The sequence below is a fragment of the Colletes gigas genome, unplaced genomic scaffold, assembly GCF_013123115.1.
Source record: "Colletes gigas isolate AHSC1104 unplaced genomic scaffold, ASM1312311v1 Colletes_gigas_Sc00016, whole genome shotgun sequence".
NCBI classification, from domain to species: Eukaryota; Metazoa; Arthropoda; class Insecta; order Hymenoptera; family Colletidae; genus Colletes; species Colletes gigas.
Genome location: NW_025106645.1, coordinates 4,942,795 through 4,956,381, shown reverse-complemented (window position 1 = coordinate 4,956,381; position 13,587 = coordinate 4,942,795). Strand labels below are relative to the sequence as shown.

General features: G+C 41.8%; 1 protein-coding gene across 1 annotated transcript in view; it reads left to right on the top strand.

Annotated features, from left to right (window-relative positions):
• Positions 1-13,587, top strand: part of LOC122400119 (transcription factor SOX-2) — a 172,213-nt gene that overhangs the window by 156,818 nt on the left and 1,808 nt on the right. Inside the window, exon 3 of the mRNA XM_043401375.1 lies at positions 3,531-3,657. Within this exon, the coding sequence (XP_043257310.1) occupies positions 3,531-3,582 (52 nt within the window). The 3' untranslated portion in view covers positions 3,583-3,657. The remainder of the gene's footprint in view (positions 1-3,530; positions 3,658-13,587) is intronic.

Sequence of the window (13,587 nt, the reverse complement as noted above, 5' to 3'; positions counted from 1 at the left end):
TCCCTTATTTTCAAGAATTTCAATCAGTCGAACAACAATGCTCCAAATGTTCTCTGGTCTAGTCTGATGAACACGTTGGTCACCTTAAAACATAAGAAATCGAATCTGTAGGTCCTGAAACGACATTTAATAAATGGGGTTTTCTCTAGTTTTGCAACAATTATTTTTAAAATTGAAGAGTTCGATTAATCCTCATTCAGAAGTTTTATTGTTTTTCCTTGTTGAAAACTGTATTTGTATTCTTTTCATCAACCCACAATGATTCCACTTAATCTTACATTTATTTTCTCATGCTCCAAAAGGTTTTTATCCACATAAATGGAGTTCCACCGAACCAAGAAAGGGTTTCTCTGTTCTTTGTTCGGAGGATCAAGTTTTCTTTTCTAGTTTCGTACGAAACGTCGATTATTCCACGGCAATTTTTACGCGGCTAGCCCTTCTTCGTCCGCTCATTCGCGCTGCGAGGCCCTCGACTTTCTCGAAGCGTACCGCGAAGAATGGATGCGCGAGAGACGTTAACGAAGCGGGATCGTTATTCGCTGTCACGCGAGAATCGACGAGCTTCGCCACCGACGAAGCTGTCTTCCGAAGACGAGCAGCGCCGCTGAAATTCGACGGGGAGCGTCCAATCGATGGGTAGTGTTCGTTAAGGATCCATCCAGTGTCTCTGGTGGGGCGATGAACGCGTCAAATAACGAAACGACGTTCGCTGGGATCGTAACTCTCTTCCGGTTCGCTTCTGTCGAAACGACGGACCGTATCGGATCTGATGCCACAAGATAGATTAACTGTCCATCGTATTAGAATTTTATCTTCCCGCAGCTTGGAAGAATTGGGGTTTAGATTCAATGAGGGACTCGATCGATCAAACTCGTGCAATTTCCCTTTTTGTCACGTACAAAGTTAGGCAGGATTTTAATACGAATAGTAAACAACAGTGAAATTTTGATCTGTCTGTTGGGAAGCATTTCGAAATTTTTATTTTTATTTAACCTTCTAACAATATTAATCTTGACGATCGAGATAAAAGAAATGATAGTTGTATAATATTTCTTCTTTATTACTGAATTATTGACATGTGAAGACATCTATAATTCAGAAACACAAATGTTTATAAAGGGTGTACCTAACTTCGACTTTAAATGATTATCGATACTCTCAATTTATTTAATTAATATGACTATTAACCTATGTTAAACACGCTAACGTAATAAAATCACAGGAAAAATAATTTCAGTATTTGTGACAAACGTGAAATTGACACCATGATCCTGGAAATCAAGTTTATGAAAAGTTATAAGCAACTTCATTTCTATTGAATGACATAAACGTCTCCTTCTATTAACATATAAACTGTCTAAGCTTATACAACTGTAGGTATACTGTCACGTAACGTTGACAGTCATACAAAACAATGGTTCGCATTTTTAATAAATTATATTTTAAGTTGCTTGATATCGATAACACTGAAACCATTATTTTATACATGACAGCGCAATAAATATTCAAAAAGTAGTGTCGAACACTCGTATGTTGATACGACGATGACTGGAGACCTATAATTAACACGTTCGCGGACGTGAATATAGCATTCATTTTCATTGTGATGCAAAATGACATGAATGCTGTAACATACAATTTTATAAGCCACTTTATCTTGCATTCGATTCTATATAGATTTTATTTTTCGAAATTATTATGCACTTTAATGTAATTACTAAAGAATAAATCACCTGTCCGTTTCTGCTGTTCACTAAAATTTTTACAAACATCAGTGACTCGTTCTACAAAAATTTTATTTCAAAACGGATAAATATTTTCACAAAAAAAGGTAGAAAATATTATTTGTACCCGATAAAATGCTCTATATTTTCACATTGTAGAGAAATTATAACATTCAGAATGTTCCATCATCCTTCAAAGCGACAAATATCAAGGAATCTATCGACAAATCGAAACATTTACCTTCCATAAATTTTTTTCATCGCTTTTGTGCAACAATTCAATATACATGAACGAGGTTTTAAGTTCGATAAACTTACGACACACGAATTAGTCTCTTCTCATTTCTTCTACACTTGGCAGTCATCTTTGATGAACCAGCAAAAGAACGTTCGCCATTCTCGAGTTCGAGGAGAGTCAGTGTTCGATCGCGGACATTTTGCTACACACGGACGAGGTTTTAAGCTAAACTTACGACACACGATCTCAAATTAGTCTCTTCTTGTTTCATTCGCATTCGACAGCCATCTTGGACGATCCTGCGAGAGGACGCCCGCCATTCTCGAGTTCGTGGAAAGTTAGTATTCGATCTCTAGCGCGAGGCTGGGAATAATTTCGCGTTAATAAATTAGCGACGACGTGACTGTCATTCTCGAATCAATCCGAGCCCCACGAATGTTGTTTCGCGCGTGGGCGCGAAACGATCCGCGCCGCGTTAAGTAACGAAGCCAGCTCATTACTTCTTCTCGCGTGACGTTTGCCCGCGCGAGACGAGTAAATGAAAGGCGACGAGGAGAAAAGGAGTTTCTTGCTTGGCTCTCTCGTCTCGTTTACGGCCATCCGTCATTTTCACACCTCGACGAAGATCTATAACAAGGGTCTCGAACACAAGCACGAGCGTCGGGGGCGTGGAATTTTGAAATTGATATAACGGCGTCCTCGAAAATTTAAGTCGTACACGCTTCGCTGCGAAAGAAACTTTCCCCCCCCTTGCAATTAAATCGATCGTAAAATTTGTCAGTGATCGTGAAACAGGTAAGGAAAGGACTATTGCTTTTGAAACGAAACTCGAATCGAGCTTTCTTTCTATATAGATAGACCCGAAATAGGCGGTGCAATCTAGCGTCTGAAAATAGATCAAAACGACGGGATAAACAGTTTTCAATGAGAAGCGTCGTTTTTAAGAGGAACGTATGTGATCGTTGCTCCACATTTTGGTCGAACGTTTCCTTTATTTTCGAAATTGTTGAAAAGGAATTATTGATTTTTTTTATGTGTAAAAAAGGGAGGTAAATGACACAATTACTGTCATCTGAGCGATCGACTTTATCAATATCGCATTTTTTTTATTTCTTTGGCAAAGGCATAAGCGATAATAAAATAAGGCTAAGCGATTTAAAATAATGTGTATCTGTATCTATATAGGCAATTATCTATAAGGGTAATTATTCAAATAAATAGAGTATTCTATTACTCCAAATTAAATGAGTTCCCCTTTGCAACGTATGGTTACGTTATTTTTTCTTTCCGCTCGATTCAAATTTCTTATTGTACAGAAATCAGGCACAACGAAGACGAAGATATTACTATTGAAATGCGAAGATCTGGTGTAAATTTGTTTCGTGGGATAGAGTCGTCTTGACTGTACCTCGTATTTCGGTCCATCTTGCTCTAAGAATTAAGCTCCATCTATATTTTAAGTTTTCATTTATGCCACTAATTCAACACCAGATAACAGTCTCACGGTCACGCTGACTATCCGAAAGGATTCGACTGATCGCTCAGACGTGTCGTGGTGTGTGTTTCAGGGATTGGAACGCGACGGGCAATGTACGCGTACAAGAATCCTGGCCAACGTGAGCGTCCTTCGGCACGGCGAACTCGAACCTCTTCAGCACCGAAGGATCAGGCTCCTTGATTGTTTCGCGCCTGACGGTGAGTCCTTTCTCCTTCCACAAGATTAGGTAACACACGGCTTATTTATTACGCGCTCCTGTCGCGGCGATTACCACGCTAATTGCGATCCGGACCCGATCGAAAGGGCTCGTCTTTGCTGACGCGATCCCTATCAACAGGACTAATTAACGGTAATTAACAGCGTCGCCGTTCGAACGTCATTACAATTGTTTACATACGCTCCTTCCACTCTGTACCTTTCGCTAATTTAATCAGATCTTAGTCGCGTGCATTGTTCAACGCAATCGTCGTTCGTTATTTTTAAAATTATTACAGATTTACGAACAAAATAAACGAAGTATCGAATAGTTTGATTTTCTACTCTTTCGTATTTACGCTTTTTTCGTTGTAGTTCTCTCTTACGTTATTTAAATTGCATCAAAAATTTTATATTTCTAAACGCCATACTGTGTTTTCATATTCCCAGTAGAACAGCGTGTATTTCAACGTGAGTCTCAAAAATCGGTGTTTTACTTCGACCTGTTTGAGTTTCTACGAAAGATCGTAACTGATCGTTTATATATAAAAAAAAGAAATAAAGTAATTTCCTAATACAAAGTGTGAAATATTTCATAATACATTGCGTTCTCAATGATGGTGTCTACAAAACTTTTACGTATAACAAACGGAATCGATTCATATAAATAAAAATACACGATGTCGTTCAATAAAGAAGCATATAATGCACTATTACGCTGAAACAAAAAATATTACTCCTTTCAATAAATAAAATATTGAAGCGACATATTTTCTATATCAAATCTGTGGGTCTCTCGTAAGAATACTCGTTGTCTCAGTTTCGAGTATCGCGCTTAATTTCTTTTGTAAACCGTTCTTCCATCCACGATATTCGGGTTCATCATCCACTACGTTCCAGTAACGCGATCCTCTAACTACTTCGAACTCGTCAAAGATCCTCGCGAACAGGCTCTCCATTAACAAAACATTAATTAGGAAGCAAAAGGCGAATGTCAGGTATAGAGGAAGAGTGACGTAGCACTTCGAAGATTAGTTACGCGAGGCGTAATTGGATTGTCGAATCGACATAGGCGACAGGACTTCCTTGACAAAGTTCCAGCGGGACCAGTGTCAGCCAGGTTTCGGTATCGCGTGATCACTTTTTTGTTTGTTTGAAGAACGCGTCGATCGAGAAAGCAATTACACGAGCGCCGATTGATTCGAAGTAGCGATCCGAATGTTCTAAACGGAGTGTAGCGTGACACGTTCGCGTCGGGATTTCGAGGGACGAGCGATCGAAGGATTCGATCGAGCCTCTCCGATGCTGCGAGCCGATTCCCCGAGGTCGGATTAAAGTCGCCGATCGAGCGTTTTGGCCCAGTTTCGTCTGACAAGTCCGTTCCGCTCGGCCAAACTGACCGATCGACGGCGTCGATAGCGCGGGTCGATCGATCGAATGGCCCGAAATCGGTCGATTTACACTTTGTCGTCGCCGTACGCTTTTGACGCTCTCGATTCGATAAACGAAATAATTGTCGGGGAAAAAGCGATCGTTCTCGTTCCACGTTCTTTCAATGCTGGCGCCTTTTTTTTTTTATTTAGACGACGATGGTTAACACAAATATATTGATTGTTATAAAAGTGGCCCGAGTCAATCATTTTTAATATTTCTTTTTATTTCGTATTAGTGCAATGTAGATCGATGTAACGTAGAAAAAATGATTAATTTATTTTGATATTTAAATTGTTTTAGTAGTTTGTGGCACGAATATTTGCGAAATATTTAAATTGTTTTAGTAGTTTGTGGCACGAATATTTGCGAAATAAAATTCTTCTTTCAAAGTGTACAGGTTATTTAAAAACAAATATTTCATCAATTGCACAAACTAAAAATGATTAAGAGTATATATACAATATAACTGTGCACGAAAAAATTGAAGAAAGAAATAAATATTTTTGTATCATCGAGAAAGATGAAAAAACTATATGTCAGAAACGTTTAAGAATAAATACGAACAACTTGCATGGAATAATAAATAATTTTATACCAAGTGATAATATTAGTCACTGTGCTCATTAATTTGGTTATTCTGTTTTGTTTAGTACAAAGTAAAAGATAAATACAGTAAAGTAAATGGAAAGAACTGTAGTAAGTGACATATTGTACGTAAATTCAAATACTAAATACTAAAACTAAATATGTGGTAGCAATGTTTGGAGTACAAAGAGGACAGCTTGAAGTTGTGTAGAAAAAACTATCGTTTTAATCGTTAGTAAATACATATTTATACGATTAAATTTATCGTGCAACGCAGTTTCAAATACATACAGTGAATCTCAGATTTCTAGCCGGAGCATATAATTTGAATAGTTTGAGAACATTCATAATGCAACCCATTCTGGCAACAGTTCTCCAGGTACATATATGTACCGGTACAGGATATATGTAGATGCATATAGGAGAACAGAGAATAGTATTATCCTCGATCAGACATTTCAAGTCCGTGATTATTACCTGATCATTAGTTTTAAGCGTAAACCCTTCTTCCTGTTGGTTCTACGCCACTATTATAGAGTCTTTCTTCCACTTTCATCCGTATCAACTCTAAAGTTTAAACTTCATGTGGAATCAAGTTTAAATTTTGTTATATTATGTTGCTAATGTCTAATGTTTACTTTTGTTTCGTCATCTTCTCTATGCATTCCTCAGAAACTCCTCTTGTTTCAATCTCCGGTTTATTTGTTTCAATAAATGGGAATATACCATTGACTATTATGATCTATTATTATTCCATTGATGTTTGGTCATCAATTTTTAAATAAAGTAAAAATTTTCTGAATGTACTGAATGTGCACCTAAATTTTAAGCCAATTGGTCAAGGTTGGCCAATTTTTAGATATCATGGTCACCGTTCTGTTGAACATGGTTTCGAGAGAAATGCTTTTAAAATTTTTTAGTATCCCCATAACAATGACGTTGACCATCCCATCTTTAAACAGCCATAACTTCGTTAATTTTAGGAGTTCAAGCATAAGGTTTCTCAGATACATTTTTCAAAGGTAACACGCTGGAATACCCCCTTCAGTGAGCATAATTTACAAGGCACACTGTATGTACCAATCTTCCTTTCGTTAAATGTGTTTGTCGTAAACGGAACGTGCCCAAATGGATAACAAAAATCGACCTTAATTCGTGAACGCGACGTCTCAGCGCGGGGCTCGATTAAAAATTGAAACGTCAGGTAGCAGTACGTCGGAGTGGCTGACGTCCGACGAGGGGGGGGGGGTGTCCCGAATTTTTTCGAAAGGGAAAGCTCGAGGGATGAGACGGGAATGCGCCTCGTCATTCCACGGATCCCAGTTCGATGCTACAGGAACCTTGAAACAGGCCTGCGAAGCCGACGACAGCTATGAAATCGGCCATGATTGCACCGCCCGTTTCATCCCTTTAGCAACGATCAGTCTCGCCAGGCCTCGAAAATACCGCGGAAATTGCGTCCTCGGGATCTCGTAACGGGATGCTAGAATATTATTCTTCACCCTTTACTTCCAACCGAATTTCGAATTTGCTCCACGAGCCAAAGTCGATTATTTTGCTGGATTTGTTCTCTTCGAGCGCAAAATTTCAATCTTGAAAAATGTGTCACGCCGTTGAGTCTGTCATCTTTACCTATTTCTAGTACCTCTTGGTTGTATCAATTGTTTCTCTTTGTACCTCCATCGCATTTTCCTATTTTAAATTAAAAAGAAAATCGATGCAATCTCCTCCAATGATATTCTCCAATATCAGCGATGGTTTTTGACACGAGACGCGTTCTCGCGTTGAGAGTCGGGACGTGGACTTTCCTTCGCGGATTTCCGCTGATTCATGGAAACAACGAGTTTCGTTGACGAACGAAAAGACTGCTGACTCCTCGACGAGATTAACTCGTCAAAGATGACGCGTCTATCCCCCCCTGGTGTCTCGGTTCTTCGCTTTATAATTTCTGAAGTATACAGGACTAATGGGTTATCTCGGGTAATTAGCTCGAGATCGTGTTCCTTCTACGTGGTAGCAAAAACCTACAGAACCCAGCCAGGTACTCCGCGATTACACGCCGCGCTCATACGCCTCTATTTGCGTACAACGCGTCGATTTCTTCACGCGCGCCCCTTTCGCGCGTCATCCTCCGCTGATTTCGTTCTCCTACAAGCCGTTTCTGGATCGTGGTTAATTGCACCAGGCCTCCCTCGCTGGGGATAGGCCACTAAAGTGTCCTTGGGAGTGTCAGGTAGCGACACCTGTTCGACCCTGAACGCGAGAAAATCTTCTTCGAGTACGTCTTATCAGATTAGGGGCGGGTCCTCTCTTCGGAGGAGCTTTGCAGTTATTATCGCTTCGATTCAATGCACTCGTTTGGTTCTACGATCCCCTTTAACCCCCTCGATTTAATGTAATTTTTCAAACGTATACTATTTAATTTTATTTAAATTTGTTCGTACAAGCAATGGCCACCGAAAAGAATAGATTTGTTTTACGACTACCTTGTGAATGCAAAAATGTGTTGATTTTAATTTATAAGACTCGTAATTGTGAAACTTGACATTACAAAAACAGATTTCCAAGAAGAATAGAGATGTCGATTTCCTAAGAAAAAAATTAACCTATTTAAACAATTTTTAGGGATAAATAATCAAACGAGGATCCTCGAGGATTTACGAAATGACACCCAAAGTAAAATGATTGGAGATGGTAAAAAATTCAACTTTTTCGCATCTAAATCGCCGTTTCCGAGCACTGTCGGTCGCGTCGAGTTAACGTCGAGCCATCCACGTTCTGAAAGATCGAACAGCCGCGGGCGACAACCAATTAATTATTTCGTCGCCATTCGGGCAAACAGTCGTCGACGTCATCGTTGATCGGTCCCCCGGGCTGGACAATGGCGGAACGTTTATCGAGAGAGGTGATCGCGATCCCGAGATACACCGTCCGGGCGTTTGGGTACTGTGTAATCGGTCGATTAAGCGCGAACGCGGACCCGGGGTCCGTGAATTTGGCAATTACGAGCCAGTTGCTAATGACGAACGACCCGACGCGAGCCGTAAAAAGGCGTCGGGGCGGCAGGGGAGGCTGGCACCTTGGAGAAACCCGGCTCTGCCGAGTCACGGCGTGTAACGAACTCGAGCTGGACTCAGCCTCGCGAAGGCTTCTCCCCTTTTATCGAAGGCGATGCCAAATCCTCGCTGGCCGTTTCCCTGTCACAGAATGAGGCGTCATTAACGCCCGATACCGGGTACGAGGATACACCTTGATTCTTTAATTCCCGGCTGGGTGTTATCCTGTTCCCGTTGGAAAAAGAGGACGTCCAGCTCGGGTTTCTTGCCACGATCCACGCATAGTCGGGTTTAACTCGATCCACCGGGTCTGTAATTGCCGTTTCTCTGGTGGCCGATGCAAAATCTGATGGAGGGCGTTCTACGGGATATACGGGGCGTTTAAAAAGTATGGTCGTTATGTTACTCATCGGGAGGAATAAAAAATGTTTAAACGGGGTGAACCGCTGTGACGGATGAAAATAAAATTTTCAAGAATTTTTTGTGGACGTAACTTTGAAATCTTGTATCATCTGTTTCGCTCTCTGCAAAATTCCTTCGATTTCTAAGAGGCTATTAAATAGCTCTTGATTAATCTTTTTAGGGGAAACAGAGGGATTTTCACGAATGAAAAATTAATTGACGGATTTGAGAACCGTTTAGAGAAATATCCAATTTAACGTGAAACATAACTGAGAACCATAAATTCCTCATACGGTATTGTTTTCCGTGTACGCGACATTCCAGAGATTCTCTGATGCGTGGATCGGCACACAGAACGATATAGGTTAGAAAAACCATACACGAATTTCGTTTGCTCGGTCATGTGATCGACCCAACAACGTTTACTTGGGATCGATCGTCGAAGATCCATAAACAGAGAGGGTATCGAAATATTAAAATTGAGAAGAGATGGACATTGAAGAGCAGGGATAGCGATACGAGGTGGTGATTTCCCCTCTCGTGGCCGCGACTGCGGATGTCTGTTCGCTTCCTGACTCGAAAATCCTCGTTTCCCGCCCGTCGAAACTCCAGTCACAGCCAAGGACTACGGCCCACTCAGTGTTGAGGGCTCCACGAACTGCTGCATTTGACGCGATCGTGTGAGGCTGGTTTTCTAACATCTCGCTGCAATCAGCGGTCGTCGAAAGTCCAGTTCCTACTGGCTACTCAGTACTGACCTTACCACGGACTGCTGTAAACAGCGGTCGTGTGAGGCTGATTTAGACTTAAAATGTTTGCACGGTTTTGGATACCACCATTAGAGTGGCCGTTTGACCGATACTCTTTGTGGGCTTGCCGTTTCTCGTGTCGGAGCTTGGAAAAACCAGGAATTCCTAGCTTACGACCTGCTCGAAAGACGCTCATTGACCGCCAGTGAGTACGTACCCTGTGCATAGAGCGTCGCATAAAGAGCACCGTGGTGTGAGCACCTTTAAACGTGAGACGCTACGTGCGCCGTTAAGGGCTGCACCACACCGCGTCTTGTACGCATACGAGAGCGGTGAGAAACTGTGGATTGGGCAGCATTTGGAGCCTTGCAACCTCCACCTGTTGTCCGTTCCTGCGACATTCAACCCTCGCAAAAAGTGGAGAATTGAGAAATTAAATCTCTTCCACACTGTGATGGAACCGTTCTCGATTTACGAAAACGTTCATATATACAGTCCACACAGCATAGTCGCGTAGAGCAACGTCTGAGATCCCCGTTCCTAAGTGCGACTAGATAAAACGAGACAAGCGTTACAAGGTATTTAAACCTAGCCTTGTCTTTCCTTGTTACAGAGCAACGCATCGCGAGCTGAGCCACGAGCAGCGCCAGGTCTTTTTTTTGCCCGTTTTTCTTTAAATTATACTTTGATAATTAAAAATAAATAAACGACTCGGCCGCTATAAGCGACCTAGCGAAAATATAATACAAGTGCACCAATTTTTAATATACTTTTTCCTAGAGTCCTTTCCCTCGTAATCCGGACCCCCGTTAGGCCATAAAAACTCTAAACCTAACAATGAGAGTGGATTGTAAGTTAGAATACAAAATTGACTAAAGATACTTCACATTATAAAAGACTTACTTTCCGTTATATTTACATGTTGAGAACCGCACGAAGTTTTTAAATGAAACTGCTTCCCACTAATTTGTTTTATTAACTGTATGAAGTGTCACGCCAGAGGTGACTTCATAGTGCATAGGGGTTAAATCCGAATCATAGGACATCGAAACGTTCGAATATTCGATCGCTAAAGAGACGCGAAAGTCTTCGAAACGAAGATTATTAAAGACGTCAGAATTGACCCGAAGGATGCGTTGGTCGAAACCTGGCTGGATGATTCGGGCAAGAAGGACGGGAAGAGGAGGAACGAAGGATGACTCGGCGAGAACGGGCGCTCAGCGATCGAGCCGGTTGGCTCTCTGGTTCAATTTCTGGCGTCAATTAAAAAGTGACGCGGACCGAGGAAAATCAGTAATTAACGAACCAGCCACCTTCGGGTCCCCGCCCTTCCCTGCCTTCTTCCACGATTTTGCAACCACCGTTTACGCCACTCGTCTCTAATCGCTCGTCGATAAATCCTCGGCTGCATCGCCATCCGAGCGTCCGCGTTTCGTATCGGGACCTTTTCGAATCTTCCATCGAATAATTTTGAATAAAGAAACAGCAACGTTCAACGAACGAATTAAGGTGATTCAGCAGTAAACGAAGCAAACTTTGAAATTCGACGGTACGAGTCCACGACTTCCCTGATCCTGAGACAGTCGAATTTTAATTCCTTCCTTCTGACTAGGATCCTTGGATTATTTTTTACTTTCTTGCGTGCAAAGGTAGAGAAATATTGCGGGATAGTTTTGAATACAATATGAATTGTTTAACACATTCGTCTTGAATCACTTGCAAATCATGCGATGGGTACAAGATTGTTAGGTGCAAAAGTTATTTGGTTTCGAGAAAGGTATTACGTTCAAAGATTGATTAACTTTGTTTCCTTTTAAATGTGCAAAAATATAAGAAATACTTATAGTAAAATACGAATTATTATATTATATTTAGGGGTTAAGACAACCTTCTGCAAAGCTCCCATTAATTCTATTAATAAAAATATGAATTTGGAATGGAATGGTTCCCTAAAACCACACATTAATTTCCCAGCATTGCCCTAGCCCCGAGTATACCGCATAATCGAAATTTTACTACAAGATACATCACACGCTAAAAAATTCATGCTACCCCCGGAAGCAAATTAGCATCGCATTCAACGTGTTTTAAACTCGTACAATCAAACGATCCCAACAGTTTTGAGGCTAACCATGCCTCTCGAAATCTCGTGAAAGTTACGCAGACTTGACCAGCCAGAAATCGTATCTGGTAATTCGCGGAAACGAGCCCGCGAAACGATCGCGGCACGTTTTCCAGTCCACGGACAGGTGTTCCAGCCGCGTGTTCCGGCTGTCAGTTCCCCGGCCGGTCGAGACACTGCCGATGACACGGATCTTTGTCTCCGCGGTAGACTCCCGTCCGCCTTTTCCACCTCCCTCCCCGGCCCCGTTCGCCTTCGGAGGAACAGAGCGTAAAAAGCGTAGGAAAGGGGTGGTCCCGTTTTAGTACCTGTTCAACCGGGTTCGTGTCTCTGCTGATGGAACGGTCGGTTGGCTTTGGCCTGGCCTCGTCCTCGTCGTGTCTCCGTCAGCTAGTTCTCCGGTTCCGGGGCAGGCCACGCGGTGCTGTCAACGGCAGCCGGCTTCTCACCCTCGTAAAAATAATTAGAGAGGGTGCGGGGGCGAGGCTGGGGCCACGGGTCTCCGCGGCGGGTATTGCCAGTCTCGTTCGTTCGGCGCTATTGTGCCAATCGGATCGACCGATAAACGGAGGAGGAACGGGCCTTAATAAAAATTCATTTGTCACGGGCCTTTGGAGATGATGCGCGCGTCTCCTCGCCCCGTGATCGTCTTCTTCTTCGGTTTCTTTTATTCCACGGATCCTCGCAGGCCTCTTCTGCGCCCGATTGATTTCGCTTCGTTCGCTTTGGTCAATCCTGATTACGAGCCCCGTGTCTCTCGTCGTTCGAGACGAAAGCAGAATTGCGGAAACTACGAGGGCGGATCGAACAGTTCCCAGAATGACAATGAAAACGAAATAAATCTGTTCTAAATCATACTTTATTCTTCAACATAGTCCCCTCGGAGCTCGATACACTTGGTCCAACGTTTCTCTAATTTTTCTATTCCCTCCCGGAAGTGACTTTCTTCGAGATCACCAAAATATTCGTTTACAGCCTCCAGTCCATTGTTTTCACTGGAATCCATATCTCATCCATAATCACGAATCTCTTCTTGAAATCTGTGGGATTCCTTTTAAAAACCTCCAAAGAATCAGCTGACATTCGTGTTCGAAGGCACTTTTGCTCAGAATTTAGCTAATACGGCACCCATCTTGCGAAAAGCTTGCGAAAAGACCCAATTCGTTATGTAAAATATGAACCACTCGTTCATAAGAGATGCTTACGTCTTCAGCAATTGCCCGTACCTTTATTCGGCGGTCTGTCAAAACCATGTCATGGATTTTGTCCATGTCCTGATGAACGCTATCATTAATTTTCCTAGTATCATATAAATCCTTTCATTCGTATATGGGTGATGTGGTAGTCAAAGTGTTGAACGAAATTTATTGAAATATCACTTTATAATAGTTGTTCCAGATCGTTGTTTGTGGAATAAGACAAAATGACTGTAACTCTAATCTCTAATGGATTAAACACCTTAACGAAGTACCAGGAATTTGCTACAAAGATTCTTGGCGATTCCTCCTCGTAATTCCAGATCGTTGTTCAAATATTCGGTAATATTTATTATATGGAATTGTGAAATAAGACAAAGTGACTGTT